This window comes from Drosophila subobscura, chromosome E, assembly GCF_008121235.1.
Source record: "Drosophila subobscura isolate 14011-0131.10 chromosome E, UCBerk_Dsub_1.0, whole genome shotgun sequence".
NCBI classification, from domain to species: Eukaryota; Metazoa; Arthropoda; class Insecta; order Diptera; family Drosophilidae; genus Drosophila; species Drosophila subobscura.
The window spans coordinates 3,404,093-3,429,455 of record NC_048531.1 but is presented as its reverse complement, the minus strand read 5'-3'; the positions used below and the strand labels follow the sequence as shown (position 1 = coordinate 3,429,455).

Below are 25,363 nucleotides of genomic sequence, written 5' to 3'. Positions count from 1 at the left end.
ATATACCCTATTTACTCTTCGAGTACCGGGTATAAAAAGAAATTCCGTGTGTGTGTCATTTCTCACACATTTGCATATTTTAGACTCCTGACGAACCAGAAAACTTACGGTTCATATTAAAGCACGAAGAAAAATTGTACTATAATTATATTCTCTTAACAAATTGTTCTAAAAAACTGTGTTTCTGTGAACGGTCTTTATCGTGGGCGGGGGGAATGTCACTTCTGTGGGATTCAAACGGGACAGACGGCAAAGCTTATGTTACAGCCCTGCCAACTCTGTTCAATTAAAGTCAGCGCTGAACAGCTGTCTGCAGCAACAAGAGCAACAACAACAACCAGAAACATAGAAACAACGTCATGTCAGGCGTGCCATTCGTTTTGGCCAACATTTATACTCGGTCCACAGCTTGCAACAGTCAGGCTTAAACGGGTTCAGTTCTGCCTTGTCTTGTAGCCGAAAAGTAAAAGTCAACAAACAGCTCGCGTGCGTGTGTAATTGATAAATAATGAGTGTTATTACGAAACTATTCAAAATATTGGCCGTTTTTTTGTTGGCTCGAATGCCAATGATGAATGCCAAACCTTATGATCCAAATGATACTAAGATAGCAGAGGGCTGCCTTCCTCCTGAGGGCATGTTCGAGGCTTTCTATCCGCGTGAAGTTGAAGGAGTCCCGAATGGCGCCTCTCGCCCCGCTCACGGTCATGGCAGTTTCTTTAAGCATCGCAATCCTGCGCTGGTGGACACGAAAAATGCAGCAGCCTATGGTTATCGTTTCGATGGAAAGCGACGATTCAATTTCGATTAGATTAATAAGAGAATACAAGTAAAGAAAAATAAATGCTTAAATTTCACTACAACGTAACGGAAAAACGCTCGAGTTTTCGGAGGGGGTTGGCAGCGCTATTCACTTGAGCAACTCTAGCACATGGAGATACATCAATTTTGTGGACATCGATGCCTACGATGTTTTCAGAACAAACCGCATAAATAGAGCAATTAGCCACTAATCGAAGTTTCAGCCATATCTCTATTTATGTTTTGAGTTCTAATGAGATCTATTAACCTCGTCATTTGAGAAAAACTTAACCGTCTATTTAATTAAATTTTGTAAGGTATATTCAAGAATATAGGGTACCGAAACTCCCATACGCATGATTTTCAAGTGTCCCTTGAGGAATTTCTCTCTCATCTGTGGGGAATTTTCTCTCTCTCAGAGTTTTTGAAAATTTTAATTTTAATATTTATTTATGGAAATAGGATATACAAATGCACATACAATACCTACCAGTTGACAAACAACAAATTGTCAAATACGTAACAATCCATTTCACCTAACGTAACGTTAAATGCAATTTTTTTGTGTTGGCCTTTTGGTTTTAAACTCAACTCCAATACAAAAAATCGTGAAAACTATCCAGTCTTGTGGATAACTGAATGATGATTCAAATAAAATTGTCGGTTTAGTGCTGAGAGTCGCAACCAACTGGTGATTGTACTCAAAATATATATTTTTTTTTAAATTTAATCGCTACAGCGAAATGGGTTGGTCGCAGAAGATGAGTCCGCATTGACCAGGTACAAATGTTACTAAAAATTTTGGACTCAAAATAGAGTTGTTCGCCGAACGAACACTAGAATATAAAAATAGAGGAATATGATTTAGAGTTTTTGGTATATACGGTACATTTTTAAAATGAAAAAGGTATATTTCGATATATTCTATCGATAGTTTCGCTGGAAACTCGGGCTGGGAAAACATCGATAGTGATTTTATTTATTTTTATAATTTTAATTTGTTAAACTCTTGCACACGTCCACACTTTTTAACTAAGCATAATATTGCTTAAGTTATAAGAACATTTCCAATGTAACACCTTGCACGCCCTCATATACAATCATCGATGGCAACACTCAACAACAAATATCGACAATAACACCGAGCATACCCTTTCATATAAAAATATCGACAGCCCCACAATCGAAAATAAGAAAAATAAAAATAAAATTTTGGGTTTTGAAAGAATAGAATATGTTTTTGAATAAAATTCAATTATAAGTCAAACAAATTTGTATATATCGGTTATAACACCAAACCTGCAGCAACATGAACGCGCGAGGCATCGGCATGCTGAAAACGCTCAAGCACTCCTGGCGCACGTAAGAATCGTGTCGGATGGTTTTGGGTGGGGGTTTGGGGGGTGTGCCTGTCAGACCCGGCGAATGTAATCAAGATAATTTCACGATTGTTCCGCAGATTTCCACGTCGTTTCGCCACCAAGGTAACGCAAGTTGGGAACGATGAAATAGGCAGTGGCACCGGCATTGGGAAAATCACTGGCGGAGTGCGAGCAAACGATGGCCACAGCAAGGTCAACACGCCGTCGAAGGAAATCGTTACGCATCTTCCGCCACTCACAGAACCACTGCCCGACATGCCGGAGGCTGTGTACGCGGCGCCAATGGCGGAGAGTGCTATCACAAAGGTGACAACCCTTCCTAATGGTCTGCGCATTGCCTCGGAGCCGCGCTACGGACAATTCTGCACTGTTGGCCTGGTTATAGACTCGGGCCCACGCTATGAGGTGGCCTATCCCGGCGGTGTGTCGCATTTTCTCGAAAAGCTAGCCTTCAATGTAAGTCTGGTTGGAAATATGTCGAATAATCCTTAATTGTCGTTCTATTCCACAGTCCACAGTTAACTTTCCGAACAGAGATGCCATACTGAAAGAGCTGGAGAAGAACGGTGGCATCTGCGATTGTCAGAGCTCGCGTGATACCCTCATCTATGCTGCCAGCATTGACAGTAGGGCCATTGACTCGGTCACGCGCCTCTTGGCGGATGTCACCCTGCGGCCCACGTTAAGCGAGCAGGAGGTGAATCAAGCAGCGCGTGCCGTCAACTTTGAGCTGGAGACGCTGGGCATGCGCCCCGAGCAGGAACCGATACTGATGGACATGATACACGCGGCTGCCTATAGAGACAACACTCTAGGCCTACCAAAGCTCTGCCCGCCAGAGACTCTGGAAAGCATAGATCGGGCTGTGCTGATGAACTACCTCAAGCATCATCACTCTCCCAGCCGCATGGTGATTGCAGGCGTTGGTGTAAGTTCATTTTCTCAATGGTTCTTCTATACCTAACGCTGGTGGATTGTTGCAGGTGGATCACGATGAGTTGGTGGAGCATGTAACGAAGTACTTTGTAGAAGAGGAAGCTATCTGGGAGAGCGAACCGCAGAGCAACGAAGGACCCAAGCAAGTAGACTCATCTATCGCCCAGTACACTGGCGGTATTGTAAAGGTGAGCGGGGAGCAATAATTGCATTTACCAACTATTAAATCTATACAATTTCTAGGAGCATTGTGAAATTCCCATTTATGCGGCGGCTGGTCTGCCAGAGTTGGCTCATGTCGTCCTTGGCTTCGAGGGATGCTCTCACCAGGATCCGGACTTTGTGGCTTTATGCGTACTCAACATCATGATGGGCGGCGGGGGCTCCTTCTCTGCCGGCGGACCTGGCAAGGGCATGTACTCGCGCCTCTACACAAAAGTCCTAAATCGCTACCATTGGATGTACAGTGCCACGGCTTACAATCATGCCTACACCGACACCGGCTTGTTCTGCATACACGGCAGTGCGCCGCCGCAGCACTTGAACGACATGGTCGAGGTGATAATCCGCGAAATGTTGAGCATGGCAGCGGAACCTGGCCGCGAGGAGTTGATGCGCTCGAAAATACAGCTGCAATCGATGCTACTGATGAATCTGGAATCGCGGCCAGTAGTGTTCGAAGACGTTGGGCGTCAGGTGCTCGTGACGGGGCATCGTAAGCGTCCAGAGCATTTCATTAAGGAGATCGGTAAGTAGAGTTACACTGCAAAGGCTAGAATGTCATCGTAAATGATATAAATTTTGCAGAGAAAGTGTCCGCCGCTGATATACAACGTGTGGCCACACGACTGCTTAGCTCCCCACCATCACTGGCTGCGCGCGGGGACATCACCGGCCTGCCCGACATGAGCCATGTGACTAACGCCCTTGCCGCTGCTGGTCGCTCCGGTCTGGGGCGACGTTTGTCCCTCTTCAAATAGCATTGGACGTGAGACTTCCACGAAATGAGAAATCATTTCACATTGTTGCGCTCGTAATTCGAAGAGCATTCATGTTTTGTTTGAATTGGCTATAATATTTACCAAAATTCAACTGTTTCGTTTCACTTTATTTTGGCAGAGCTACATTTTAGTTAAAGTACATTTTGGAAATGCAAGCGACATTGAAAGAACTTAAGTACAAATTCAGTCGACTTCTAAGACAATGGCGATGAGGACGATGGCGAGGACAGGGATGACGCTGACGAGCTCTTTCGCATGCGACGACGACGCTTGGGAGTTATCTTGGAGGTGTCGCTATCGCTGTCAGTGCTGCTCTCGCTATCGACTCCACTCCGTGGCAAGCGGTGGGCTGCTGAAAATGGACGATTACCAATTGTTGCACCAAGCGGAAAGTTTGGGCGTACTCACCAGTCGGACTCTTGGCAGAGCCATTTTCAAGTTCATCATCCTCCGGCAACTCGTCGCTGGAGATGTTTTCATGCATGCGATACTGCTTGGGCAAGTGAGATTCATCCTGCAAGAGTGCTGTGTATTTTGGTTTCTTGGCTTTGTCCTCGTCCGGTTGCTTTTCGGCATCGTTGTCCACCTCGCTGCCCGTCTGCTTCTTAATGCTTTTGGCAATCACCCGCTTCTGGTGATCCAACTGTGGGAAGAGATCCCTCGAGTTCTCCAAGGCCTGCTTTGCTGCGTTCATCTCGGCCTGCTGAATGGAGGCGCCGCTGGAGGTGGCCAAGCGCTTTGATCGGAAGTAGACAGCCACCTTGTAGACACGCGTGTTGGTCGGACCGCTGGCCTCGACCACCTTGTAGTAGGGTATGTCCGGCTCCCCGCCATCCATGGTGCGCAGTGTGAGGCAACATTGCTGCAGCTTGGACTTGGGATCGTTCCAGTCCTGATTCATGATAAACAACTGGAGGCGCGGAAACAGGCACACATGACAGAACTGCTCGCAGAAAAGTAGACCCTTGTCGACATACAGCGAGCCCAGAAATGCCTCCAACAGATCAGCGCGGTCCTTGGTCTTTAGGTCAGCTTTGGGGTTAGCGTAGACGGCATACTTGGTCATGCCCAGGTCATCGCACACCACTGCCTGCGTGCGATTATTGACCAGCGACGAGCGTAGAAGCGACAAATGTCCCTCGTGATGCTCCGGGAAGTGACGGTACAGATATTCCGAGCTGATCAACTGAAGGACAGTGTCGCCCAGGAACTCTAAGCGCTGATTGGAGCCCAACGTGAGATGGGTGAAGCCGATAGAGCGGTCGGTGAAGGCGCGGGCCAAGAGTCGGATGTGCTTGAACTTCAGCCCAATCGAGTCCTCGAATTTAGTGAGATCCTTCAGGACGCGGTACGAGTCAATGCAACGGCGATCGCCTAAAGGTTCCTGTTCCTGCAGCGGATGCTCCGGAAGGTTTTTCCAAATGTTCAAAAGTTTGCCTTCCTTCCTGAACAGTGCTTCCGTGAAGACTTCGTCAGCTACCTTGATGCCGCCGTCCAGCAAGAGGGCTCCCATCAGGGCCTCAAAGCAATTGGCCATGGCGTGACGCAGCTCCAGTTCGTGGCACAAATCGGATCCATGGGCATACAGCATAAACTCCTCGAGCTGCAGCTTCTTCGCCAGCAGAGCCAAGTGTTGATTCTGGACAATGGCAGCTCGGTAGGTGGCCAGGCCGCCCTCCTCCAGCTCCGGGAACATGAAGAACAAATGAATTGAACTGAGGAATTCCACGACAGCATCGCCCAGGAACTCCAGGCGTTCGTTGTGGGTGATATTTGAAAGTGTCTCCTGATCCTTGCCAAAGCGCGACATAATGCTGACCAGGGTGTTGATGCCCCGCTTCCTTGTGTTCATGTAGTGGATCTTGCGGTCCCCATACTCCGGCTGTCGAATGCCACAGTTGGTGAGCGAGTTGCGAGCATGGTCCGGATTGGTGCCGTAGTTCTCCTTGTACGAGGGATGCGTCAGCGCCAGCTGCAGAAGATAACGATTCTTGAATTGATAGCCAATACTCTCCTCGAGCAGGTCCAGCGATTTGTGGAAGCGTAAGTGGCAGGTCAGCACGGGTATCAGCATGGCATGCTGCACAATGTCGCACATAATGCCAGTGCGATAGAAACCCTCCGAACTGATGGCCACCGTGATGTTGCGCTTCATCCGTCCCTGGGTGCGCATCTCCTGCAGCCGCTGCTCCTTGTCCTCCAGCTTGCGCTTGTCCTTGAACGAGGGCTTTGACATGTTCGCCATTAAATGTCGGAACTTGACGTAGTCACGCCAAGCCTTCTGGTACTCCGGATTGCCTGCATAACTCAACTGGGGCGGACGTATGCCAAAGTGGACAATGGCCGGATGCGAGATACCCGACTCCTGGTGCACGCACTCGGGCAAGTCTGAGTTGTTTCTGTCCAACTGGTCCACACGCAGAGAGCACGGCTTGTGGCCGGGCTTGGTCACCAGCATGCCCTTTATAAAGTCCACATAGTTCTGCCATTCGCTCTGGCTGATCTGGTTCAAGTGCAGCAACTGCTGCCGCTCCACTAGTTCGGCCGAGTTGTCCAGCAGATACTTGAGTACCTCACACATCGCCAGCACCTCTTTGCCATTGTCGGGCAGGTCACGCACGAACCGAGGTAGGAAATGAAAAGCTGGACAGGATTCAACACCATCAGAGCCAGCATTGGGCTCCAGGTTAAAGTCAACCAGCTCCAGCAGCTCGTGGAATAAATATTTGACTGACATGAAAATGGGAGAGAATAGTCAGTAATGATTTAAAGATTATGGTCCATGCATTCTTACAGAAGTGGTCCAGCTCGAGAATGGTGAAGTTGTCGGGCATCTTCTCCTCGTCGTACTCAATGGTGTACTCAATGTTGAAGCGAATCACCTTGCAGACCGGCAGATCGGTGAGGCGCACATGGGACAGCAGCGAGAATCCCTCGAAGAGAAACTCGTGCTCATCGTGCTTGATAATAGTTGGCGTCTTGGTCAGAAAGTTGGTGGGCGGCGAAATGGTTATGCGATAATGGAAGAGACTCTTGGCATTGTTTGTGGATTTGTCGCACAACTTGTAGCCGGTTTCTCCGGGATAGATGCCGTGCCGAATGCCGCTGCGGCGCGACTTTGCGGAGCAGCGACACAGCGGACCATCGTTCATCTCGCCTGCATCGTTGTGCCAGAGATCGGCATGAACACGCTGCGGATGCTGCACCTTGCGCGACAATTCTTCCATGCAGCAGTCCTGCTCGACCTTGAAACCGTCTTCGTCCGAGTCGTCATCGGACGACGAGGAACAGGCCTCCGACTTGTGTTTGTGCTTGCAGACGCGACGTCGCGCCTTTCTCGGAGGCGGCGCATACGCCGGCAACGTCTTACGCACTCGATCCGCTCGCTTAAGTAGCTCGTCCTCAAAGAGATCGCACAGATTCTGTAAGCGCTTCTTGCTCCTCACTTCGTTTTCGTTATTGGTGCGCTCGTAATATGGCTCCGCTGGCGATGATCTTACCCAAGACTCGACGTTCCCTGCCGACTCGTTGAGGGCATTCATTTTCTCAATGTAATCCTCTGGCTTCTCGCAATAGTTGGAGCACCATTGGCGCAGCAGACGATCTCGCTCCGTTTCCACTTTGGGCTTGGACTTTGATTGCGTCGCTTTCCCATCAATTGGCTCACATCTTTCTCTATAGCTTCGACTAGCATACTCCTCGCCGGAGCCACCTCTTGGAGGGTAATAGGTATGCTGCGATGGTCGGGGTTCTCTCTGCAGATAGTACGTATGACGTGGGTCATATCGCTTGGAGTAGTTGTATCCCCCAGAGTGGTTGCTGTACCCTGGATTCACATTGTACGAATGAAGTCTTGGGTTATTCGGACGAAAGTTTGGCGTGTACGCGTACCGATCCTGGTATTTGTAGCCGTCATAGGAATACGCGCTCTGGTCGTATTGGCCGTATGGTGGCGCTTGGTACTGATAACCTTCATAACCGTAAGCTCCTTGATGGTAGCCATCGTAAGTTGGCGCTGCAGAAGCGTTGAAAGAGGCGTCTGGATGCCTATAGTAGGGTGTGGAGCCCCCCTGAGCATACTCGTTCACCGGGGGCGTAGCATTTTGGCTGTAGTTGTACGAGGATGAGCTGAGGTCCTTCACACCAGGTGGCGGCGGGTCCTCAGTTGGCGCTGGTAGAAGTGGCACTTGCTGCGGTGCTGCAGGCGGAGGCTGATACATTGTTTCCAATCAAGAAAATTTATTTTCCATCCACTATCTGCTCAATGAAATGCTTAACCGCTGCTGGCAACTCTACCTGTTTGTTTACGTTGTGCTTGCTGATCTGGCAAGGCCTGGAAAAAGCAATCGATGTTTATACAATTAACATCGATACCCCCCTAAATTAGCATGCATTTACTCCGTTCTTTAGCTTCTTTGCGAATCCAGCGGACAATGGCGTATTATGCTGTTGCGAGTGGGCGAAAGGCGGGAATCTACGACACATGGGCTCAATGTGAGCAGCAAGTGAAGGGCTTCAAGAATGCAGTCTACAAGAAATTCAACACACGCCAGGAGGCGGAGCAATTCATAAACATTAAAAGTACCTACGCGCCCCATGAAGTAGCAGTGCCGCTGGGACAAAAGCAGCCTCCGCCAGCAAGCTGGGCCACTACCAAGAAACAGGAGCCACAATACACAGAAGCATGGCCAGACGAAGATCACGACCTGGTGGAGGACGAGCTGGTAAGTAAGAGTAATCGTTGGCCTGCAATTTGGGGTTTATGTTTTTTGTTTTACCTCCAGAATGCAGCCATGAATGAAGTGGAGGGAGATCCGAAACCAACCAGCAGTAGTATTCTGGTAAACAGAAGGCTTTGTTTGAAATGACGTCCCATACTCTATTAAACTCTCTCTGTACAGATCTATGGGACGACACAAAAACGCAAATTGGACACCAGCGACGATCGACAAAAGAAAGTACCACGGCATGTTTCCCGGGTTGCGGAAGCAGCTGGTATCAAGCACGTCGGCGAATTCGAGTTTGAAATCGACGCCGAGGGCTATGTCATTGTATACACAGATGGCTCTTGCATAGGAAATGGTCGCAAAGGAGCATGTGCCGGCTACGGAGTCTATTTTGGCGACAATCACCCGCTGTAAGTAAGCGCATACCAATGTCGGAAAGCTGTTGAATTGTTAAATGTCCATGTAGAAATGCAGCCCAGCCAGTGAGCGGACGCGTCACAAATAACGTGGGAGAGATACAGGCAGCCATTCATGCCATCAAGACTGCGCTGGATTTGGGAATTGGGAAGCTTTGCATTTACACGGACTCGCAGTTCCTGATCAATTCCATAACCTTGTGGGTGCAAGGTTGGAAGAGGAGGGGCTGGATGTTGGCAAACAATCAACCGGTAAAGAATGTAGTAGATTTTAAAGAGCTGGACGAACTACTCCAAAACAAAGACATCAAAGTAAAATGGGTAAGTACTCCGCTTTAACTTATCTTTATTGTTTATCATTGATTTCTCCGCTAGAACTATGTGGAAGCCCACAGAGGCATTAAAGGCAACGAAATGGCTGATAAATTGGCGCGACAAGGATCCGCCTTGTACAAAGAACAGAATTTAAAATAATCATTAATTAGACATACATTAGTTTTTGACTTTCGCGCTCAACCCAAAGTGTGGAATGCAGCCGATATGGCAGCACCAAATAAAATCGCAGACAGTGACAACCCCAGGCAGAATGTTTTTATTTACAATTCAGCTTGTGAATTTTGTGTTTCATTAGCTTAAAATGATTTCAAAGCGTAATTGGAGGACTACAATATGCGTGCTTACCCTACTGGCAAGTGCAGCACGCAGCTATCTTCTGCAACAGCCTGTGGTGCACGTGGAAATGGAAAAGGCCGGCATGCACAGGTCCGTACAAGAAATCACTTATCTGTCTAATAAACAATAAGAATTGTGTTCTATGCATGCGACAGAACACTAACGTACAGAGTGCAGTTCGATTATCCGCTGGCGGGCAAGGATTGTGACTATATGCTGCTGCAACCGCTGCCGGCAGCCGTTTACATAAGCACCGACGAGCTAGACGATTTGCAGCGCCTGAAAAGAGTAAGTTCGTGTGCGGTTGATCGAAAAGGACTCAACCAGCGGCTTATACCATTGACTTTATAGCTAAGTGCCGTCTACCCGAAGTTTGTGAACATTGAAGAGGCCACCGAGAGGGCCCAGCCGTTCTCTGTATTGCTGCGTGGAGTGCCGAAGCTAATGGAAGTTGTGACACTTCCAATACATTTTCGCTATCATGCTCCCAGCGATAAGAGGTAGAGTGTTATTGACTGGGATTGTATATAAATATATTCACCGCAAACACCTTACAGATCCACCAGCGTGGTAGCTATAGCTACACCAGAACTCTATCTTAACTGTCCGATCGCTGATAATGAGCTGGTTGACAATGAATTGGTTGCCCGACCCGATAAGCTCTACTGCCTGAATGCGCACAAAAGCAGATTTGACGAAAACATCGTCACGGATAGGGAGCCGACAACCATCCACAATCTAGAGCGTTGCAACTGGAAGCAAATACATGTCGACTATCAGCTGAGGGCGCCTCTGAGAGCCGAAATACCCGTTGGCAATACGAATGCCTATGCTCCCGTTCTGTATGGCACCATTATACTCACCTGGACGATGGCCATTTGGACAATGCTGCGCACGCTATCCTCATCGCGTCGCATTAATCAGCGACTCAACGAACAGCGGCAACTGCAGCGAAAGGTCAAGTAACATGCAACGAAATCGGTGCGTTTCCATTCCAATATCGAGACGATTTTCCACGATGCTGAAAACAGTGGATACTGTTAGTCAAAATTGATTTAGGTTCCTTTAACTCTCGTCAGACGAACAAAGAATTTAGTATTTAGTATTGTAAATATTTATTAAAACGCCTCGGAGCAAGCAGAGGCGGACGATGATAAGACAATTCAAACAAACATTTAAACATATTCGCTGAAATAATACATATGAAGAGTGCCACACATCGTAAACTTTATCACAAATTGGATGCACATTAAGCTTAGCGTTAACATAAACTAATTTATTTAATTATACCTAAGCATAAAATATATATGTATCGTTAATTTGGGACACTCGTGTGCCGAATTATATATACAGAGAGGTATATTAGGGTAAAAGCTCATAGAGCCATAATAGTATTAACGAGATTGTGGACAGGGTCGAGGTACAGCAGATTAAAAGCGATTGTCCTTGACTGTCGTGGGCGCAATGGTCTGGGAATCGTTCTCAAAGTTGTTTCGCAGAGCTATCGTGCTGGACATGCTCGTTGGCTCGTTCCAGGACTGCACTGTGGCCTTGCCGAATATCACAAATAAGGTGTTGCACACCAAGTAAATTGCTCCGGTTATGAAGAAGACCAAACGCCATTGGTTCGGATCCTCCTCTTCGGTTAGAATGGCCCCCACCACCAATGGGGCCACAATGGATGTCACACCGGCAATTCCATTGGTGACGCCCATCATGGGACCAGCAAAGTTGGGCGACAAGTCAATGTGATTGATGAGGTAGCCACAAGAGCAGCCCGCATTGATGCCCACTGCCAGCGTCAGCAGTAGAATGGCCCAGGTCTTCTGGTCGGCGGTCATGTAGCCCAGTCCAATCAGGCAGGCCATCGGTCCCCACTGCCCTATCGAGTTGAAGAGCTTGCGAGCAGTTGTGATCGATATGAAGCCTCGGTTGGTGAGCACATCCGATATGGGACTGACCACCAGGCACAGCACGCCCATGGCCAAGTACGGCAGGGAGGAGAGGAATGCGTTCGACTTGACATCCAAGTGCAGAACCTTGTTCATATACGTGGGCATCTGGGTCAGCAGCGTGTAGAATCCCCAGGTGAAGCCGCAATGAGCGGCTAGAAGACCGTAAAAGGCTGGCGATTTGAAGATCGATATCCAGGGCACTGGCATGGACTGGAGCGAAATCGGATTATGATTACTCTGCAATCAAAGCAACCCAGGTTGTGCTGTACATACCTGACTGCTGCTATTGCTTCCCGTGAGGCTTTCGATGTATTCCTGTTCCGTCTTCGTGATGCTGCGTGCTGTCGCTGGCTCGTTGGCAGCCTGCCAGAAGAAGAGCAGCGCCCAGGCCAAGCTTAGGCCACCAGACAAGTGGAACAGTCCGGGCCAGCCCAAGCTCGACTCGAAAATGAATCCACTCGTGACCAGAATAAGGGCCGTACCGAACTGGGCGCCCGAATAGATGCCGGTGGTGAGGAAGCCTCTCTCAGTGCGCGGCACCCACTTGGCCAACAAGGTGTGCACACAGGGATAGACAGTGCCTTGAACCAGACCGGTGAGGATCCGCAATACACAGACACTCTCCCAGCCACTGGCCGCCGCCATGGGATGGAAGAAGGACAAGACTCCGCCGACTGCTGTGGCTGTGCCCAGAACTATCTTGGCTCCAAAACGTTTGGCCAGCAAACCTGCGGGCACCTGCGAGACGACATATCCCCAGAAGAAGCTGCTCAGTATCAGGGACTTTTCCGACACGTTCCAGCTGTAGGAGGGTGCTCCGGCTGTGGATTGAGTCATGGGTACGATGGCGGCCGAGATGTCGACGCGCTGAAAGTAGTTGATCATCATGCCGACAAACAGAAGGATCGCCTGCCAGTGGCGAACGCCAAATCCACTTGCTATTGGAAGAACAAAGTTAGGAATCGATTAAAATGCTAAAAATGATTCCTACACTAATTGATGATGATTATTTTACAGGCTAATGTCTTGATGTGATTGGGCACGACACGGAGCAGCAGCGGCGTCCTCTCCCCGTTCACTAAGTAGACCATGTTGGAGTGGATCGTCGTCTGGCAGAGTAATCTGCCGATTGCCCCATTATATAAATGGACTGTGGGATTTGTTTGTCATTTGCCTGATTATTTCTAGGACCTTTTTTTATTCAATTTACGTTTTATGGCCGTTTAACAATGTTCTGATAGTGCGTGCTGATGCCATTAATTAGTGAGTCCGACTGAATGCTTTGTCGTTTATTATGTTATAATAATATTTTCATTATCATTACCGCATGCAAATGAGGAAAAAAAATACAAAACTCGCCGCGGTCTCAATGGAAAAGTTGCCGCCGCCGACCCAGCGGCGGAGCCAGGGGAGTAGTTCAGGGAGGGAATGGCCGCCGAAAGTGTGAATCAAGTCATAATTCTTTATTGCTCTTAATAGATCTCGAGATTTATGTTTATTCCTCAAAAAAAATGTTTACCCTGAGTAGATGGAAGATGGGTAGTGACCTTAGTAAGAACGCAAATATTTTCATTGTCCCAAACGATCTTAATCTTCTGTTGATTTGTGTGCAGATATGTGTACATACTCGTATAAGATACGGCATGATATGATTTGCAAATACAACCAGACATACAGGAATGCAACGATGATAGGATTATAGGATAGGTCTGGAAAGCATTCATGGCGTGTTCGTACTACGAACAGAGAGCACCAGCACCATGTATTATGGTATAAGAGCGAGCCGATCATTGCATCACTTGGATTACCGACTTCAATTCAGTCGAGTTCTCAACCGGCGAAGGCGTATCAATAACCTATTAATAGATGACTGAGAAAAACAATTCCTAGTTCGATTGAACACGATCACTCGGCAACACTTCAGATTGGCATCTTTGATCAATTTAAAAGTAAAACTTTGCTTTGATTTACTCACGCCTTGCCATATCCAAAGAGGTACCGAAACCCATTTCTATCTTGTATTTGTATACTGTATATTAACACTGAAGGGATAGCACTTTGATTTAAAATTGGTATTTTTCGGCGTTCTTGGGCGCAATTCCGGAAGACGACGCGACGCGACACCGACTGTTTCTGGGTTTGAGTGCACCTTTCGCTTTTATACTGATACCACAAAGAACAAAACCCATTTTTCCTGATTACAGCTGGGTGAGTCTTGAAGTGCCTGGGACTGACTCTGCGCCGATCGTTCGCCATTATCTCGACCATAATCATAAAATAGCAATAAATCTCGGAGAGAACGAACTCTCGGCTTTTCTCCATGCCCAATGCAAATCAAATTATTGTATCAACTATGATGCCCATTGGGTTTTGACACACTTTTACAAAGAAATTGTTATTCTTTCGATCAATTTGTATGCACACGACTCCTTATCGCAGTCTGTTCCTACTGATTCGTTCACACGTCTCTTCCAGAATGTTATCTAAGGCGTTGTATGTATTATCTCATACACATAGAGTGTTGCTGGGCTGCATTTAAAAGCCCTTTTAATTTCGCTGGCCTGGGTTAAGTCTAATCTCTTGTTTAGTGCACTTTTCAAAGAATTTCATCGGTTGTTTATCCAAGGAGCTAATTGTTATATGGCACCCAACGACACGATTCGCCGGCACTGGGAATTCCGCGAATTAAGCTATAGGACGTGTATATTAGGTGGGCACAATCGTTTTTTTAACGGTGGCTTACATTTATTTTCGATTATCCGATTTAAAAATGATTGAAATTATACGTCTGATACATGTCTGTGTGGATGATGGAGGTGCTCTGGAATAGTTGGATTGCTGAAATTATTACGTGTTTGTATTTGTATTCCATTCTCCCTAGTCGGCCAATAAAGAGTCTACCAGAAATGTGAAGACAGATCGCCAGCTGCATCCGCTGCACATCTCTGCTTACTGGCTGCAGAGTTATGGAGATTTACGAAGAGTATGGAATACTTTCAGGCTGAAGTAATTCTCATTTTCAACGTACTCATCCACACCGGCATGTATCAGGCGAATGCCGCGATTCAATTTCTGCACCGAATGGCGCTACAATCGCAGCCCAGAAAGATGTGCCTGGAGCATAAAGCAACTATATGTATATCTCGTCGGCAAAAATAGGCAGAACTTGCGAGTGAAAAGTGCGAGTGAAAGGGCTCTCGCTGTAAGTGTGAGGGCAACGACAATGGAGTGTGCTGATTAATCATTTGAAGGCAATGTGAAAAACATAATAATTGTTTCATAATTTAATTTGTTATAGTTTGCTACACGATAGTAGTCTTTGTTTTGAATAAACAAACATTTTGAAAAAATTTGAAAAAAAATGACCAACTCGTTGGTATATTGTGAGACCTGCGCTTGGGAAAAACCTGGCCCTAAGATGATAAAAAAAAGTTTCGTAACAAAACCTTCATTAGATCCAAAGTAAAAAAAAAATTTGCAAGGAAAAAAATTATTTTTATGGTGCCATTTTTTCAGCCCAACGAGCCCAAGTGAGTTAATGTTAGGTGGACTCCAAACGGGCACAGATTATAAGCACAACAAGCCCGATACTTTCTATATACATATGTACATATGTATGTATATATTGTTAAAATAAAGCTGCAAAGCCATACTGAAATACAAAATAAAATATTCATTTTCTTTTATTTGAATATACTCTCACCTACAACAGATGGACTCTTTTCTACTCCTAGAGGATCGCTCCTCGTCTTATATTTTATACCAGGAGCCGCCACACCGGATTATGTCAAACTGCATCTAAGCTCTAATCTCAAAACGCCGCCTGATAACTTCATTAGAACTAAATTTCTAATCATTCAAAATTCTTCTTCCGATTCTTATGTATCTGCATGAATTCAACCTGTTTCTGATAACAAGCTATTGATATACACTTTGCTTGAGGGAGTCCTGGCGTTTATAAAGCGTTAGTCAAAAGAGTATGACGATATACTGCGGAGTCCTCCATACAAGTAGCAACACATTCTTGCTGAATCCGCTCAAAAAAAATTTTTAATATTTGACCTGAGATACCTGAACTGGTACTCTGACAGACTCTTACCACCATACCGAATAGCGATTTACATATGTACATAGTACATAGAGTAAAACTAGTGGACCTCTTCACACAATCGCTTTTGGGGCGGCAGGCCTTATCTATTATCAATTATCAATGTGCATACGGCTCTGCCGCGCACCAATTCCAATACCAATATCCAATGTATACGTGTTGTACATATGTATGTGTGATGTGTGCCGAGCCTGCTCCAGACCAACCAACAACCCGTACTTTCCAACCCCCCTCCGATTACCCATTCCCATATCCGATATGGAATGATTTTTTAAAGTATTATTATGTATTTAAACCTTATTTTAGCAAATTTGAAAATGTTATCTTTCTTTCCTCTCCTGTACTGATATTTAATATATATTGCTTACTCTTCTTATTCCATAATAAGCAGTTAATTCTTAATTGAAATAATTAAATAAATAAATTTTATGCAATACTATATATTTTCCATATTCCAACATTAATATATTTTATTTGATTGATATATATTTTTTTTTTATATTTAATCGCTACAGCGAAATTGGTTGATCGCAGAGATGAGTCCGCATTGACCAGGTACTTCAGTTTTGTGTTGAATATTATAAAAAAGTTACTGAAAATTTTGAACTCAAAAAAGAGTTGTTTGCCGAATGAACACTAGAAATAGAATGGTTTGATATTTAGTTTTATTAGTTGTCTCATTAGTTGTTCAAATTCCCTGGTATTTTTTCTGGTATTTTCCAGTATTTAGAAATATACGTTCCGTCATTGACCAAAGCACCAAAGTATGTAGCAAATTTGTAGTTATCATGTAAAAACATTTATGTTGCGTAAGTTGTTAATGACCTTTTTTTATCCATATTTTTCTAAGCAATCCAATTAAAAAGATTGCTTAAAACGAGCACCATCGTGTAGAAAATGAATTGGTTTATCAGTTTAAATTATATATACAGTGCTGAGCGTGTAAGGTATCTAGTAACATTGAGCCGAATATCAAAATCGAGGAATATGATTTGCGATTATTGACGGAGCACAAACGTACAGTTGTTTTGCCTTGTTTTGGGTTGCCACTTAATTCAATTCTGTGTTTACTGCGGCTAAGCTAAAAATTTATAAATTTTAATTAACGCAGTTAAAAATGTCTGCACAGTCATCATTTCATGATGGGGACGAAAATAAAGTTCCACGCATCATGACCTTTCGTCCCAGCTACGACGAGTTCAAAAATTTTTCGGCGTACATCGAATATATGGAGAGTCGCGGTGCCCACAAGGCGGGTTTGGTTAAAATTCAGGTAAATGAAAAAAACATGGATGTGGATATGTTTGCTGACAACGTGCTCCTTAACTAATGCAGCCGCCGCCAGAATGGGTCCCCAGGCAGTCCGGGTACGACATAGAGAACATCAACATGACGATTCCTCCACCTATTTCTCAGTTGGTTCAGGGGTAAGAAATTGAGTGATAACCAGTTGATGGACCCTGTACAGTTAAAACTTGTCCGAATTTGGTTGTAGGGCACAGGGAGTGTACCAGCAATTCAACGTGCAGCAGCGCAAGCAGATGACACTGCGCCAGTTCATGGAGAAGGCTAACTCAGAGCTACACAGCACACCGCGGCACACTGACTACGAAGACCTAGAGCGGAAATATTGGAAGAATGTTACATATGTATCCCCGCTGTATGCAGCGGATGTCCAGGGAACGCTTAGCGACGACGATCTAGATGTGTGGAACATTGGGAGGCTAGACACCGTACTGAACCTGGTTAACACCGACTATAACATAACCATAGACGGGGTGAATACAGCGTACCTCTACTTTGGCATGTGGAAGAGCTCCTTTGCTTGGCACACAGAAGATATGGATCTGTACTCGATAAATTATCTTCATTTCGGTGCTCCAAAAACATGGTACGCCATTCCACCGGCCTACGGAAGGCGCCTGGAGAAGCTGGCTAATGAGCTATTTCCGGAAACACATCAGGAATGCAATGCATACCTCCGCCACAAGATGACCATGATAAGTCCCAAAGTTTTGCGGCAGCATAATATACCCTACAACAAGGTTACCCAGGAGGCGGGTGAAATTATGATTACCTTTCCGTTCGGCTACCATTCTGGCTTCAACCACGGCTTCAATGGGGCAGAATCGACCAACTTTGCGTCCAAGCGCTGGATAGAGTATGGGAAGCGGGCAAGCATATGCAGGTGCCGCAGCGATATGGTTAAAATATCAATGGAGACTTTTGTACGCCACTTTCAGCCGGACCGCTATGACAACTGGTTGAAAGGAAAAGATTTTGGATATCATCCGGAGGAGCCAGGCAAGTTATGTCCTGCTAATCCACCAACAATCAATGTGTACGACAAGAAAGAAAGGTAAGTAAATGGGATGTTCTACCTACTGCTATTATAGCTATAATAATTTTGTTCACTGTTTAAGTCTGGCATTGGCCAAGGCCAAAGCATCCTCGCCGCAGAAGCGAGGCTGCTCGATGGCCACAAACTCGGAAGCAAATGGTGCAGATGATGGCGACGAGAAGGCTAGCGTAAGCAGTACCAGCGGCATACGTCTCAAGCAGGCGGTCGTCAAGCTTCGTAAGCTGCCACGCGAACTTGTAACTGACCCTCCTGCCGCGCCCGAGAGGTATGACTTTAACTCGATTGTCGAGAAGAGCGTTAAGCGCTTATGGAATGATCTGCCTAATCCAAATCCAGGAATCAATTTGCTCAGCAACGGTGTGGTGAAGAACACAAAAAGAATGCGCTTTCACACAAAAGTCCTCACACTTGAGGACGAGGACTGAACACTGTCCGTTGCTCTCGCTCGATCTCCTTGTTAATAAAACAAACGTATTTTATAAATATGTAGTATTAAATGAATGTTTAGTCAATTGTCGCCATCTTTAATGTAAATTGTATATAATATATTCATATACATATGTATATGATATGTAGAATATAGTTTAGTCTTCGATCCAAATGGGCTGAAAAAACGAGTTTGTAAGTATTGTTTAGCCTTTAACGTAACGTCTATTGATTGTTTAAGTTATTGCCATGTCACATATTGTTTGTATCCCACCAAAAGAGTCTTTTGCAGAATGTATTAAATCATACACAAACGTAACGCCCAAAAAAAGGATTCAAAGAATTGAATTTCAAATGTATATAAATAATAAAACATGTCTAAGGCAAAGAAGCCGCACCTATGGATACCCCTTAAAACATCAAGTAATGTGGATTTTACTGTGCATATTGGTAGAGTTTAGGCATGCAAGTTTAGGCATCCTCAATATTTGCGAAAATACTTGTGACATGTTTGGTTACGCCCCACGCCCAGTTGTATAACTACTAATTAAAAGTAGCGATGGAGGAAACGCAATATGGTCAACAATTGGCGGCCTATAAAGGGCTCCTGGTGGCTCTAGCTGATCCAGAAACAGCTTAAACTTCGAAAATGTTCTTCAAACTTGTGTACCCGGCTGCGTTGTCGGAGCCAGTCGCGACGAGGGACTCTAATGTTTACTTGCTCAAAACGCTGCATATTTCCGGCTTAAATTTTTACAATGATTTTGGAATTGGTCAGAAGATATGGCGAGTGATCTCCTTCAGCTACAACATTTTTTACCTGCCGCTCAGCTTTCCGGTTAACTACAAGATACACTTTTCCCAGTTTCCGCCCGATCTGCTGCTGCAGTCGCTTCAACTATGCCTCAACACCTGGTGCTTTTCGACCAAGTTCGTCACCCTGGCCATCTTTACGGAGCGCTTGGAAATGGCAAACAAATGCTTCGATGAGTTGGACGTGTACTGTGTCACCCCGGATGAGAAGCGCAGGGTCCGCGCTGCAGTGGCCACCATCAACAAACTGTACCTGATCTTTGGGGTTGTCTACTTTCTGTATGCCACCTCCACGCTTGTGGATGGACTTTTCCACGACCGCGTCCCGTATAACACCTACTATCCGTTCATTGACTGGCGTCTAGACAGACGACAGTTGTACATACAGAGTTTTGTAGAGTACTTCACCGTGGGCTACGCCATATTCGTGGCCACAGCCACGGACTCGTATCCTGTGGTCTACATAGCGGCTTTGCGAACTCACATTCTGATGTTGAAGGACCGCATCGTTCGCCTGGGCGAGACCAGCAACGAGGGCACTGCTGATCCAGATAGCATCTTTAAATCGCTGGTCGAGTGTATCAAGGCACACAGGACGATGCTGAAGTAAGTCTCCTCTGAGGTTTTGAGGGAAGATCGATGTAACATTTATTCCTAAGCTTCTGCGACACCATTCGACCCATCATCTCGGGCACTATATTTGCCCAGTTTATCATCTGCGGTTCCATTCTGGGCATTGTCATGATAAACATGGTGCTGTTCGCTGATCAATCAACACGTTTTGGCATCGTTACCTATGTGATGGCAGTGTTGCTGCAGACCTTTCCGCTCTGCTTCTACTGCAACGCCATCGTGGACGACTGCAATGATCTCGCCGATGCACTGTTCCACTCGGGCTGGTGGATGCAGGACAGGCGCTACCGAAGCACGGCCCTTCAGTTTCTGCAGAAGCTGCAGCAGCCCATAACGTTCACGGCCATGAACATATTCACAATCAATCTGGCCACCAACATTAATGTGAGTCCATGGCGGGGAGGAAACAGAACTCAGCTCTGGCTCTTTTGCAGGTGGCCAAGTTTGCCTTCACCGTGTACGCCATAGCGAGTGGAATGAATCTGGATCAGAAGCTGCAGCTGCAGGACGCTGGTGTCGCCTCTCCGTGAACGCAGCTCAAAGGTAAACAATGGTTTTCATCGAAGTATTATAATTAATGAATGAAAATATGAATACATCGAACTAAGAGTAACGTAAACATAAATTAAAACAAAACGATATGTGTATGAAAGGAAAACGCCTCCAGGAAGCCCTTACAAAAGTTGTGTGTGTTGAACCCTAGCCGCAGATCCAAGTCGAGTCTATGGAGTATTTTTCATCTCGCTAGTAGTTCGGTTATTGAGGCGGCAGTTTATTTGGGTGTTCATTAGGGTGGGAGGGATCGGAGCGGGTACTACAGCAATAATGATATTTGTTTTATGTTTGACGTTGATGAAACGTGTACAATTTAAAATTTAAAATAACCTTAGGCAAGATAACTATATGTGTCTTTGTGTCCCTCCATGCGCTCCAGATACTCCTTCTCGATCAGAATGTCGATGCACTTCTTAATGACGGGCACCTTGGGCTTGAAACGCGTCGACAGCTGATTGAGCACCTCCGAGATTAGATTGGTGTGGTTGAGGCGCTTGCGCATCTTCATAATGCGCACAATGGCAGCCTGTATCAACAGCTTACGGTCCTCCTCAATGTGTTTATGTACAGTCTCCTGCTCTACTTTAAGCTCAGTCTTCAGCGGTTGGTTGATGTTAATGCGCCGCTTCTTGTTCTTGTAGTCCAGGAACAGCTCCACTGCCGACTCGGGTGTCAATGAGTTCTCATTGTCGGTGGACGTCAAAACCTTTGCCTTGAGCAGTATTTGCAGAACCTGAATGTGGAGGCATCAAATGCTTTTAGTTGATTAAATTCGTCAGTTTTAAATAGTTCAACCATTACCTGAATCAAGCTTTCCAACTGTGTCTGTGTGTTTTCCAGCAGCTGTTGGACTGTGAAGCTCAGCTGGTCGTTGAACTGTAGGAGCACCGACATCTGGAAGGTACTGGCTTGCAGGGTGTACACTGTCGAGGTGTTGTTGCGATTCACGTTCATGATCAGCTCTCCCTTGCACATTTGGTACAGCCAGTTCAGCTTGCGGCCGGAGTGACGGGCCGCATAGAATTCGTTGAACTGACGAACGGAGCGCTCCAGCTCTGACGGCAGCAGGAAGTTGTTGTTCAGCTGGAAGGGCCACGAGCCGGAGGAGAGAACCTCAATGCCGAAATCAATTTCGGACACCACATTATTCGTGAGCAGGTGCTCCTTGAAGTTGGAGTTGAGGTCCTTGGAGACGCCAATGTCTTGGAACATGCGTTGAAGCTTGACCGTGTACTCATAGCCACAGGTCTGCTTCAGCTTCGAGATCATCATGGCCTCGGCATCGTCGGATGCTGACGTGTGGTTAACCAAACGCTTTGCGAGCATTTTAGAATAGTATTTCTGGAAGACGTCCTTATCCTCTATGTACTTAAATACGACCATAACCTGGTTCAGGTTGTCTTCGAGCTCCTTATCCTCGGGATTCTTGGAGGATTTCTTTAGCAAAAGATCGCAGTACTTGGCAAGCAGTTCGGGCGATTTGCTGGCGCTGTTCGCAGCCGTCACCACATTCGAATTGATGAACTTGCCGCAAGCCTTGTCCAATGCGGCCACAAATCCGTTGTCATTGTTAAATGCCGTCAGCACGAGGGCATTATATTTTTTATGGACATCTAGTATGGTCTGGACATATGTCTTGGGATCGTTTGCCGCATCGGTGGTGCAGCACTTGACAATGGCTTCGGTGCCCTGATGCAGAATGTGCAGTTCGAGGATGGTCTTCAGATCCGTCAGGTTTTTCGGCGAAAGAGCCACCAAAGAGTACATGCGCTTAAGGTCTTCATTTCTATCTGCATTCAACAGATTTTGGAACTCGGTGTGGAATATTTTTAGATGCTTCTCAATGAGAACCTGTGCGAAAAATATTATTTAGTAAATTCAATGAGAGGAAAACGACTGACGGACGACACTCTTACCTGCTCGCATGTGGACTTAAGAGTCTCTGCTGTGGTGTCGTGTAGGTACGAAAGGCCGTTCTTCGAGTTCAGGCCACGGACGCGCTGCTTCTCCTCCTCCAGGCGATTCTCAACGTGTTTGAGATATTCAGTCACCGTGTTGGTTGATAGGAACGCATCCGACTCTTTCTCGTAGAAAGTGGCTGTGTCGGCTATGAATTTGCTCTCAAAGTTTTCCTTGTACACGGAAAGCTTCTGTTGATCCGTGTCGGAGTCGTCCTCATTAAAGCTTAATTCCACATAAGACTGGATCACATCGCGCACCAGCGAACGGTTGATCAGCTTGCCCTGGCGCTCCTCTTCAATGGACTTGAGGACGGCCTTGGTAACGGGCTCGTTCAGCACCTGGAACAGGTGACCCTTCCAGGCGACCAGAGCCAGGCGGTAGATCTTGTAGATACCCTTCTGGCCCTCCTCGCACTCGCGCTTCACCCAGTTTCGGTTCAAGTAGTTGCAGATGCCATCCAATACAGTACTGGAGAACTGATACGAGATCCACTGCTTGGTGTAGCGCGACAGGAGCACTTCCTCGCCGCTAATTGCCCTGAACTTGGTCAGCAGCTCGCTCAGATAGGTCTTGAGGAACTGCTCCAGCCGATCGTATAGCTTCTTGCCCACCAATTGCGCTCCGCCAGTCTTGCCATTGCTCCGGCCGCTTGGAGCTGCGTTCACACTAGTGCAGTAGTCATAGACGTGTGTGTAGAAGCGCATGTACTGGGTGCGGGTCAGCGACTTTTCCTGCTCGAAGACCTGGCGTATGCCTTCCACCAGCTCACTCCATATGTCGTCCAGATTGACTGGCTTCTGTGTGGTCTGTGCGCCTGAGCGATTCATTGCTGTGGCAGGTGGCAAGTGCTCTTTCTGTGGAGACTGCCGCTGTTGCTCTTGCGGCTCTGGAGGATTTGCTCTGGCTGCTGTTGTTGTAGAGGACGCGGACGACGACAACGACAACAGCGGGGGCGAGGGATTGCTATCCTGATGGCGTCGTTTGGCGGCTCTCGTCCTTGGTGTTTTGGTCGGAATTTTGACAAATTGGGGGATCGAAATTTAGAGATTCAAGAAATTTGATCTGTAAGGAAACAAAACGAACATGAACTGTAGTAGACCTCGCTCCACCATGCAAGCCACGTAAATGTATCGAGCCGAAGGTCGACCGTTTTGATCCAATGTCACACTCATAAAGCCACAAAAAAAAGTAGCCAAAAGAGAGACTTGGCGTCTACGTACGCTCAAGTGTATATGTGCGTGCGTGCGTTTGTGCATGTGTTGCCCCCGCATACATTATGCTCAAGGTGTAATACGATACAAAGAAAAACATTCCCTGAAAAGCATACACGTCCAACCTTGAGTCTCGCTGCGGTAGAGTATCCACTATCGGATAGTGGGCGACGAACCTGAATTTACCTATTGCAATCGCGTAGCGTTCACGCGTCTTAAAAATCAGTAAACTTCCTGGTTAAAAAACACTCGCACACATATGTATGTACTTGAGTGTACGCGCGCAACCAACTCACACACACTTATGCAAATCAAACCAATGCACATAACCAATATTGGCATTTAATGAACAGTGCACCCAACAAAAAAAATAGCACTAAAGCCACCAACAAGTCTTGTAGAACCCAATCGTAACTGTAAATATGGGTACAAAGACTCGGGCACTGGCCGATTTTCGTTTTCTTTCTGTGACGTCGTGATTTTCCCCTTGGAGCACACACTTTTTTTTCACTTGTTCGCCATTTTCGCATTTCACAATACGAACTGTAGTGGCGTAGACTCCAAAAGTATCAATTAGTGAATATATTTACCTGTCGCCAGATATCGAGTAATTCTACGTTGAGCTATATATTTCTTTACACTTTATGTTTAAATTCTTAGTTTTATTTTTTTGTAACAAAAGCAATTTTTTTATGTTTCCGACCAGTGTGACCGCGGATTTATCGACAAGATATACCGTAAGATAATGAAAATATGCCGAAATATACCTTATCATTTTCCAAATATACCGTAAATATACCGTACACCTTAAATCATTTTCCTCGATATTGATGCCCTTTTTAATATTACTAGCTAATTAGGATTCTTCGCGCTGAAAATATAATTTTATTCGATTTATCAAAAATTTCTCCACAAGATTGACTCGTTTTAATTACTTCCTTTTATTGGATTGCTTGTTAAATAAGGTTAACATTAAAAAGGTTATTAAAGGTTAACTCAGGTTAGGCCAGTCTGGCCCTTAGTTATCCGGAAGGGGAGTATGAAGCGTCGCGGGCTTGTTTAGGCGGGTTTAAAGTCCTCGAGAATCGTGGGTGGGTTTTTTCGAGGCGCAGATATACCCTGCCAATACCCATACAATATAGGAGGTCCTCCGCCTCCTTGTTGATCTGGAGGATCGCACATTGGCCCCTCTTTGGGTTGTGGGCTCCCAATGTGGGCTCCCAGAACCTTCCAGTCATCAGTTGGAACGTCTGGGTCAGCCACCTTAGCGTAGGGCTTATATTTGTAAGGGGAATTTTTCACTCTCATGCCTACCCGCCAGGCACCACAATTTCACCGTTTTGAGATCGGGAAGAAGATGGACCAGATCGTTAGTCACTGCATTGCTTCGGTCAAAGCAAGTG

The 25,363-nt window shown here is 46.1% G+C and overlaps 9 protein-coding genes across 12 annotated transcripts; 6 read left to right on the top strand and 3 right to left on the bottom strand.

The window, feature by feature from the left end:
* Window positions 1-385: 385 nt before the first annotated feature.
* LOC117892372 lies at window positions 386-835 on the top strand. The gene has a single exon (XM_034798582.1). The coding sequence runs from the start codon at window positions 509-511 to the stop codon at window positions 809-811; it is 303 nt and encodes a 100-aa protein (XP_034654473.1). The 5' UTR covers window positions 386-508; the 3' UTR covers window positions 812-835.
* Window positions 836-1,998: 1,163 nt separating this feature from the next.
* Window positions 1,999-4,099, top strand: LOC117890004 (mitochondrial-processing peptidase subunit alpha). Its single transcript, XM_034794594.1, has 6 exons — window positions 1,999-2,163; window positions 2,261-2,639; window positions 2,695-3,111; window positions 3,167-3,307; window positions 3,363-3,867; window positions 3,927-4,099. Exons 1-6 carry the CDS (start codon window positions 2,111-2,113, stop codon window positions 4,097-4,099), a joined length of 1,668 nt encoding a protein of 555 aa, XP_034650485.1. The 5' UTR covers window positions 1,999-2,110.
* A 113-nt stretch (window positions 4,100-4,212) lies between these two features.
* On the bottom strand, window positions 4,213-8,405 carry LOC117890003 (ribonuclease 3). 2 transcript variants are annotated; one of them, XM_034794592.1, is made up of 3 exons: window positions 6,915-8,405; window positions 4,529-6,850; window positions 4,213-4,472 (listed from the first exon to the last, which is right to left on the bottom strand). In XM_034794592.1, the coding sequence occupies exons 1-3, from the start codon at window positions 8,338-8,340 to the stop codon at window positions 4,315-4,317; spliced, it is 3,906 nt and encodes a 1,301-aa protein (XP_034650483.1). In that variant the 5' UTR covers window positions 8,341-8,405; the 3' UTR covers window positions 4,213-4,314. The 2 variants fall into 2 exon arrangements, with proteins under 2 accessions (XP_034650483.1, XP_034650484.1); XM_034794593.1 differs by having other exon boundaries at window positions 4,213-4,469.
* Window positions 8,406-8,484: 79 nt separating this feature from the next.
* Window positions 8,485-9,843, top strand: LOC117890620 (ribonuclease H1). The gene is made up of 5 exons (XM_034795562.1): window positions 8,485-8,844; window positions 8,905-8,961; window positions 9,022-9,257; window positions 9,314-9,584; window positions 9,639-9,843. Exons 1-5 carry the CDS (start codon window positions 8,509-8,511, stop codon window positions 9,735-9,737), a joined length of 999 nt encoding a protein of 332 aa, XP_034651453.1. The 5' UTR covers window positions 8,485-8,508; the 3' UTR covers window positions 9,738-9,843.
* Window positions 9,829-11,244, top strand: LOC117890621 (phosphatidylinositol-glycan biosynthesis class X protein). Its single transcript, XM_034795563.1, has 4 exons — window positions 9,829-10,025; window positions 10,091-10,223; window positions 10,287-10,435; window positions 10,493-11,244. Exons 1-4 carry the CDS (start codon window positions 9,901-9,903, stop codon window positions 10,899-10,901), a joined length of 816 nt encoding a protein of 271 aa, XP_034651454.1. The 5' UTR covers window positions 9,829-9,900; the 3' UTR covers window positions 10,902-11,244.
* Window positions 11,204-14,017, bottom strand: LOC117890619 (putative inorganic phosphate cotransporter). 2 transcript variants are annotated; one of them, XM_034795560.1, is made up of 3 exons: window positions 13,866-14,017; window positions 12,164-12,828; window positions 11,204-12,100 (listed from the first exon to the last, which is right to left on the bottom strand). In XM_034795560.1, exons 1-3 carry the CDS (start codon window positions 13,897-13,899, stop codon window positions 11,366-11,368), a joined length of 1,434 nt encoding a protein of 477 aa, XP_034651451.1. In that variant the 5' UTR covers window positions 13,900-14,017; the 3' UTR covers window positions 11,204-11,365. The 2 variants fall into 2 exon arrangements, with proteins under 2 accessions (XP_034651451.1, XP_034651450.1); XM_034795559.1 differs by lacking the exon at window positions 13,866-14,017 and adding an exon at window positions 12,906-13,127.
* Window positions 14,018-17,053: 3,036 nt separating this feature from the next.
* LOC117891285 (probable lysine-specific demethylase 4A) lies at window positions 17,054-19,209 on the top strand. 2 transcript variants are annotated; one of them, XM_034796677.1, is made up of 5 exons: window positions 17,054-17,271; window positions 17,334-17,425; window positions 17,494-18,357; window positions 18,422-18,625; window positions 18,697-19,209. In XM_034796677.1, the coding sequence occupies exons 1-5, from the start codon at window positions 17,116-17,118 to the stop codon at window positions 18,770-18,772; spliced, it is 1,392 nt and encodes a 463-aa protein (XP_034652568.1). In that variant the 5' UTR covers window positions 17,054-17,115; the 3' UTR covers window positions 18,773-19,209. The 2 variants fall into 2 exon arrangements, with proteins under 2 accessions (XP_034652568.1, XP_034652567.1); XM_034796676.1 differs by having other exon boundaries at window positions 18,422-19,209.
* Window positions 19,210-19,427: 218 nt separating this feature from the next.
* Window positions 19,428-20,792, top strand: LOC117890423 (odorant receptor 43b). The gene is made up of 3 exons (XM_034795243.1): window positions 19,428-20,205; window positions 20,259-20,616; window positions 20,667-20,792. Exons 1-3 carry the CDS (start codon window positions 19,436-19,438, stop codon window positions 20,760-20,762), a joined length of 1,224 nt encoding a protein of 407 aa, XP_034651134.1. The 5' UTR covers window positions 19,428-19,435; the 3' UTR covers window positions 20,763-20,792.
* An 81-nt stretch (window positions 20,793-20,873) lies between these two features.
* On the bottom strand, window positions 20,874-24,689 carry LOC117890422 (cullin homolog 1). Its single transcript, XM_034795242.1, has 4 exons — window positions 24,551-24,689; window positions 22,704-23,811; window positions 21,589-22,638; window positions 20,874-21,520 (listed from the first exon to the last, which is right to left on the bottom strand). Exons 2-4 carry the CDS (start codon window positions 23,574-23,576, stop codon window positions 21,119-21,121), a joined length of 2,325 nt encoding a protein of 774 aa, XP_034651133.1. The 5' UTR covers window positions 23,577-23,811; window positions 24,551-24,689; the 3' UTR covers window positions 20,874-21,118.
* Between the last annotated feature and the right edge of the window lie 674 nt (window positions 24,690-25,363).

Excerpts from the sequence above, each read along its gene's own strand:
- LOC117892372 (XM_034798582.1), top strand. The coding sequence starts at position 509 with ATGAGTGTTATTACGAAACTATTCAAAATATTGGCCGTTTTTTTGTTG.
- LOC117890619 (XM_034795559.1), bottom strand. The coding sequence starts at position 12,981 with ATGGTCTACTTAGTGAACGGGGAGAGGACGCCGCTGCTGCTCCGTGTC. Across the intron at positions 12,829-12,905 it reads TCACATCAAGACATTAGCCT|CAAGTGGATTTGGCGTTCGC; the intron begins GTAAAATAATCA and ends TTCTTCCAATAG. Across the intron at positions 12,101-12,163 it reads GAAGCAATAGCAGCAGTCAG|TCCATGCCAGTGCCCTGGAT; the intron begins GTATGTACAGCA and ends ATTTCGCTCCAG.
- LOC117890620 (XM_034795562.1), top strand. The coding sequence starts at position 8,509 with ATGCATTTACTCCGTTCTTTAGCTTCTTTGCGAATCCAGCGGACAATG. Across the intron at positions 8,845-8,904 it reads ACCTGGTGGAGGACGAGCTG|AATGCAGCCATGAATGAAGT; the intron begins GTAAGTAAGAGT and ends TTTTACCTCCAG. Across the intron at positions 8,962-9,021 it reads CAACCAGCAGTAGTATTCTG|ATCTATGGGACGACACAAAA; the intron begins GTAAACAGAAGG and ends CTCTCTGTACAG.
- LOC117890004 (XM_034794594.1), top strand. The coding sequence starts at position 2,111 with ATGAACGCGCGAGGCATCGGCATGCTGAAAACGCTCAAGCACTCCTGG. Across the intron at positions 2,640-2,694 it reads TCGAAAAGCTAGCCTTCAAT|TCCACAGTTAACTTTCCGAA; the intron begins GTAAGTCTGGTT and ends TCTATTCCACAG. Across the intron at positions 3,112-3,166 it reads TGGTGATTGCAGGCGTTGGT|GTGGATCACGATGAGTTGGT; the intron begins GTAAGTTCATTT and ends GGATTGTTGCAG.
- LOC117890003 (XM_034794592.1), bottom strand. The coding sequence starts at position 8,340 with ATGTATCAGCCTCCGCCTGCAGCACCGCAGCAAGTGCCACTTCTACCA. Across the intron at positions 6,851-6,914 it reads TCTCGAGCTGGACCACTTCT|TCAAATATTTATTCCACGAG; the intron begins GTAAGAATGCAT and ends TTTTCATGTCAG. Across the intron at positions 4,473-4,528 it reads CTCTGCCAAGAGTCCGACTG|CAGCCCACCGCTTGCCACGG; the intron begins GTGAGTACGCCC and ends GTCCATTTTCAG.
- LOC117890621 (XM_034795563.1), top strand. The coding sequence starts at position 9,901 with ATGATTTCAAAGCGTAATTGGAGGACTACAATATGCGTGCTTACCCTA. Across the intron at positions 10,026-10,090 it reads GAAAAGGCCGGCATGCACAG|AACACTAACGTACAGAGTGC; the intron begins GTCCGTACAAGA and ends TGCATGCGACAG. Across the intron at positions 10,436-10,492 it reads CATGCTCCCAGCGATAAGAG|ATCCACCAGCGTGGTAGCTA; the intron begins GTAGAGTGTTAT and ends AACACCTTACAG.
- LOC117890422 (XM_034795242.1), bottom strand. The coding sequence starts at position 23,576 with ATGAATCGCTCAGGCGCACAGACCACACAGAAGCCAGTCAATCTGGAC. Across the intron at positions 22,639-22,703 it reads TTAAGTCCACATGCGAGCAG|GTTCTCATTGAGAAGCATCT; the intron begins GTAAGAGTGTCG and ends TTTTTCGCACAG. Across the intron at positions 21,521-21,588 it reads AGTTGGAAAGCTTGATTCAG|GTTCTGCAAATACTGCTCAA; the intron begins GTAATGGTTGAA and ends CTCCACATTCAG.
- LOC117891285 (XM_034796676.1), top strand. The coding sequence starts at position 17,116 with ATGTCTGCACAGTCATCATTTCATGATGGGGACGAAAATAAAGTTCCA. Across the intron at positions 17,272-17,333 it reads CGGGTTTGGTTAAAATTCAG|CCGCCGCCAGAATGGGTCCC; the intron begins GTAAATGAAAAA and ends TAACTAATGCAG. Across the intron at positions 18,358-18,421 it reads GTGTACGACAAGAAAGAAAG|TCTGGCATTGGCCAAGGCCA; the intron begins GTAAGTAAATGG and ends TCACTGTTTAAG.
- LOC117890423 (XM_034795243.1), top strand. The coding sequence starts at position 19,436 with ATGTTCTTCAAACTTGTGTACCCGGCTGCGTTGTCGGAGCCAGTCGCG. Across the intron at positions 20,206-20,258 it reads GCACACAGGACGATGCTGAA|CTTCTGCGACACCATTCGAC; the intron begins GTAAGTCTCCTC and ends TTTATTCCTAAG. Across the intron at positions 20,617-20,666 it reads ATCTGGCCACCAACATTAAT|GTGGCCAAGTTTGCCTTCAC; the intron begins GTGAGTCCATGG and ends GCTCTTTTGCAG.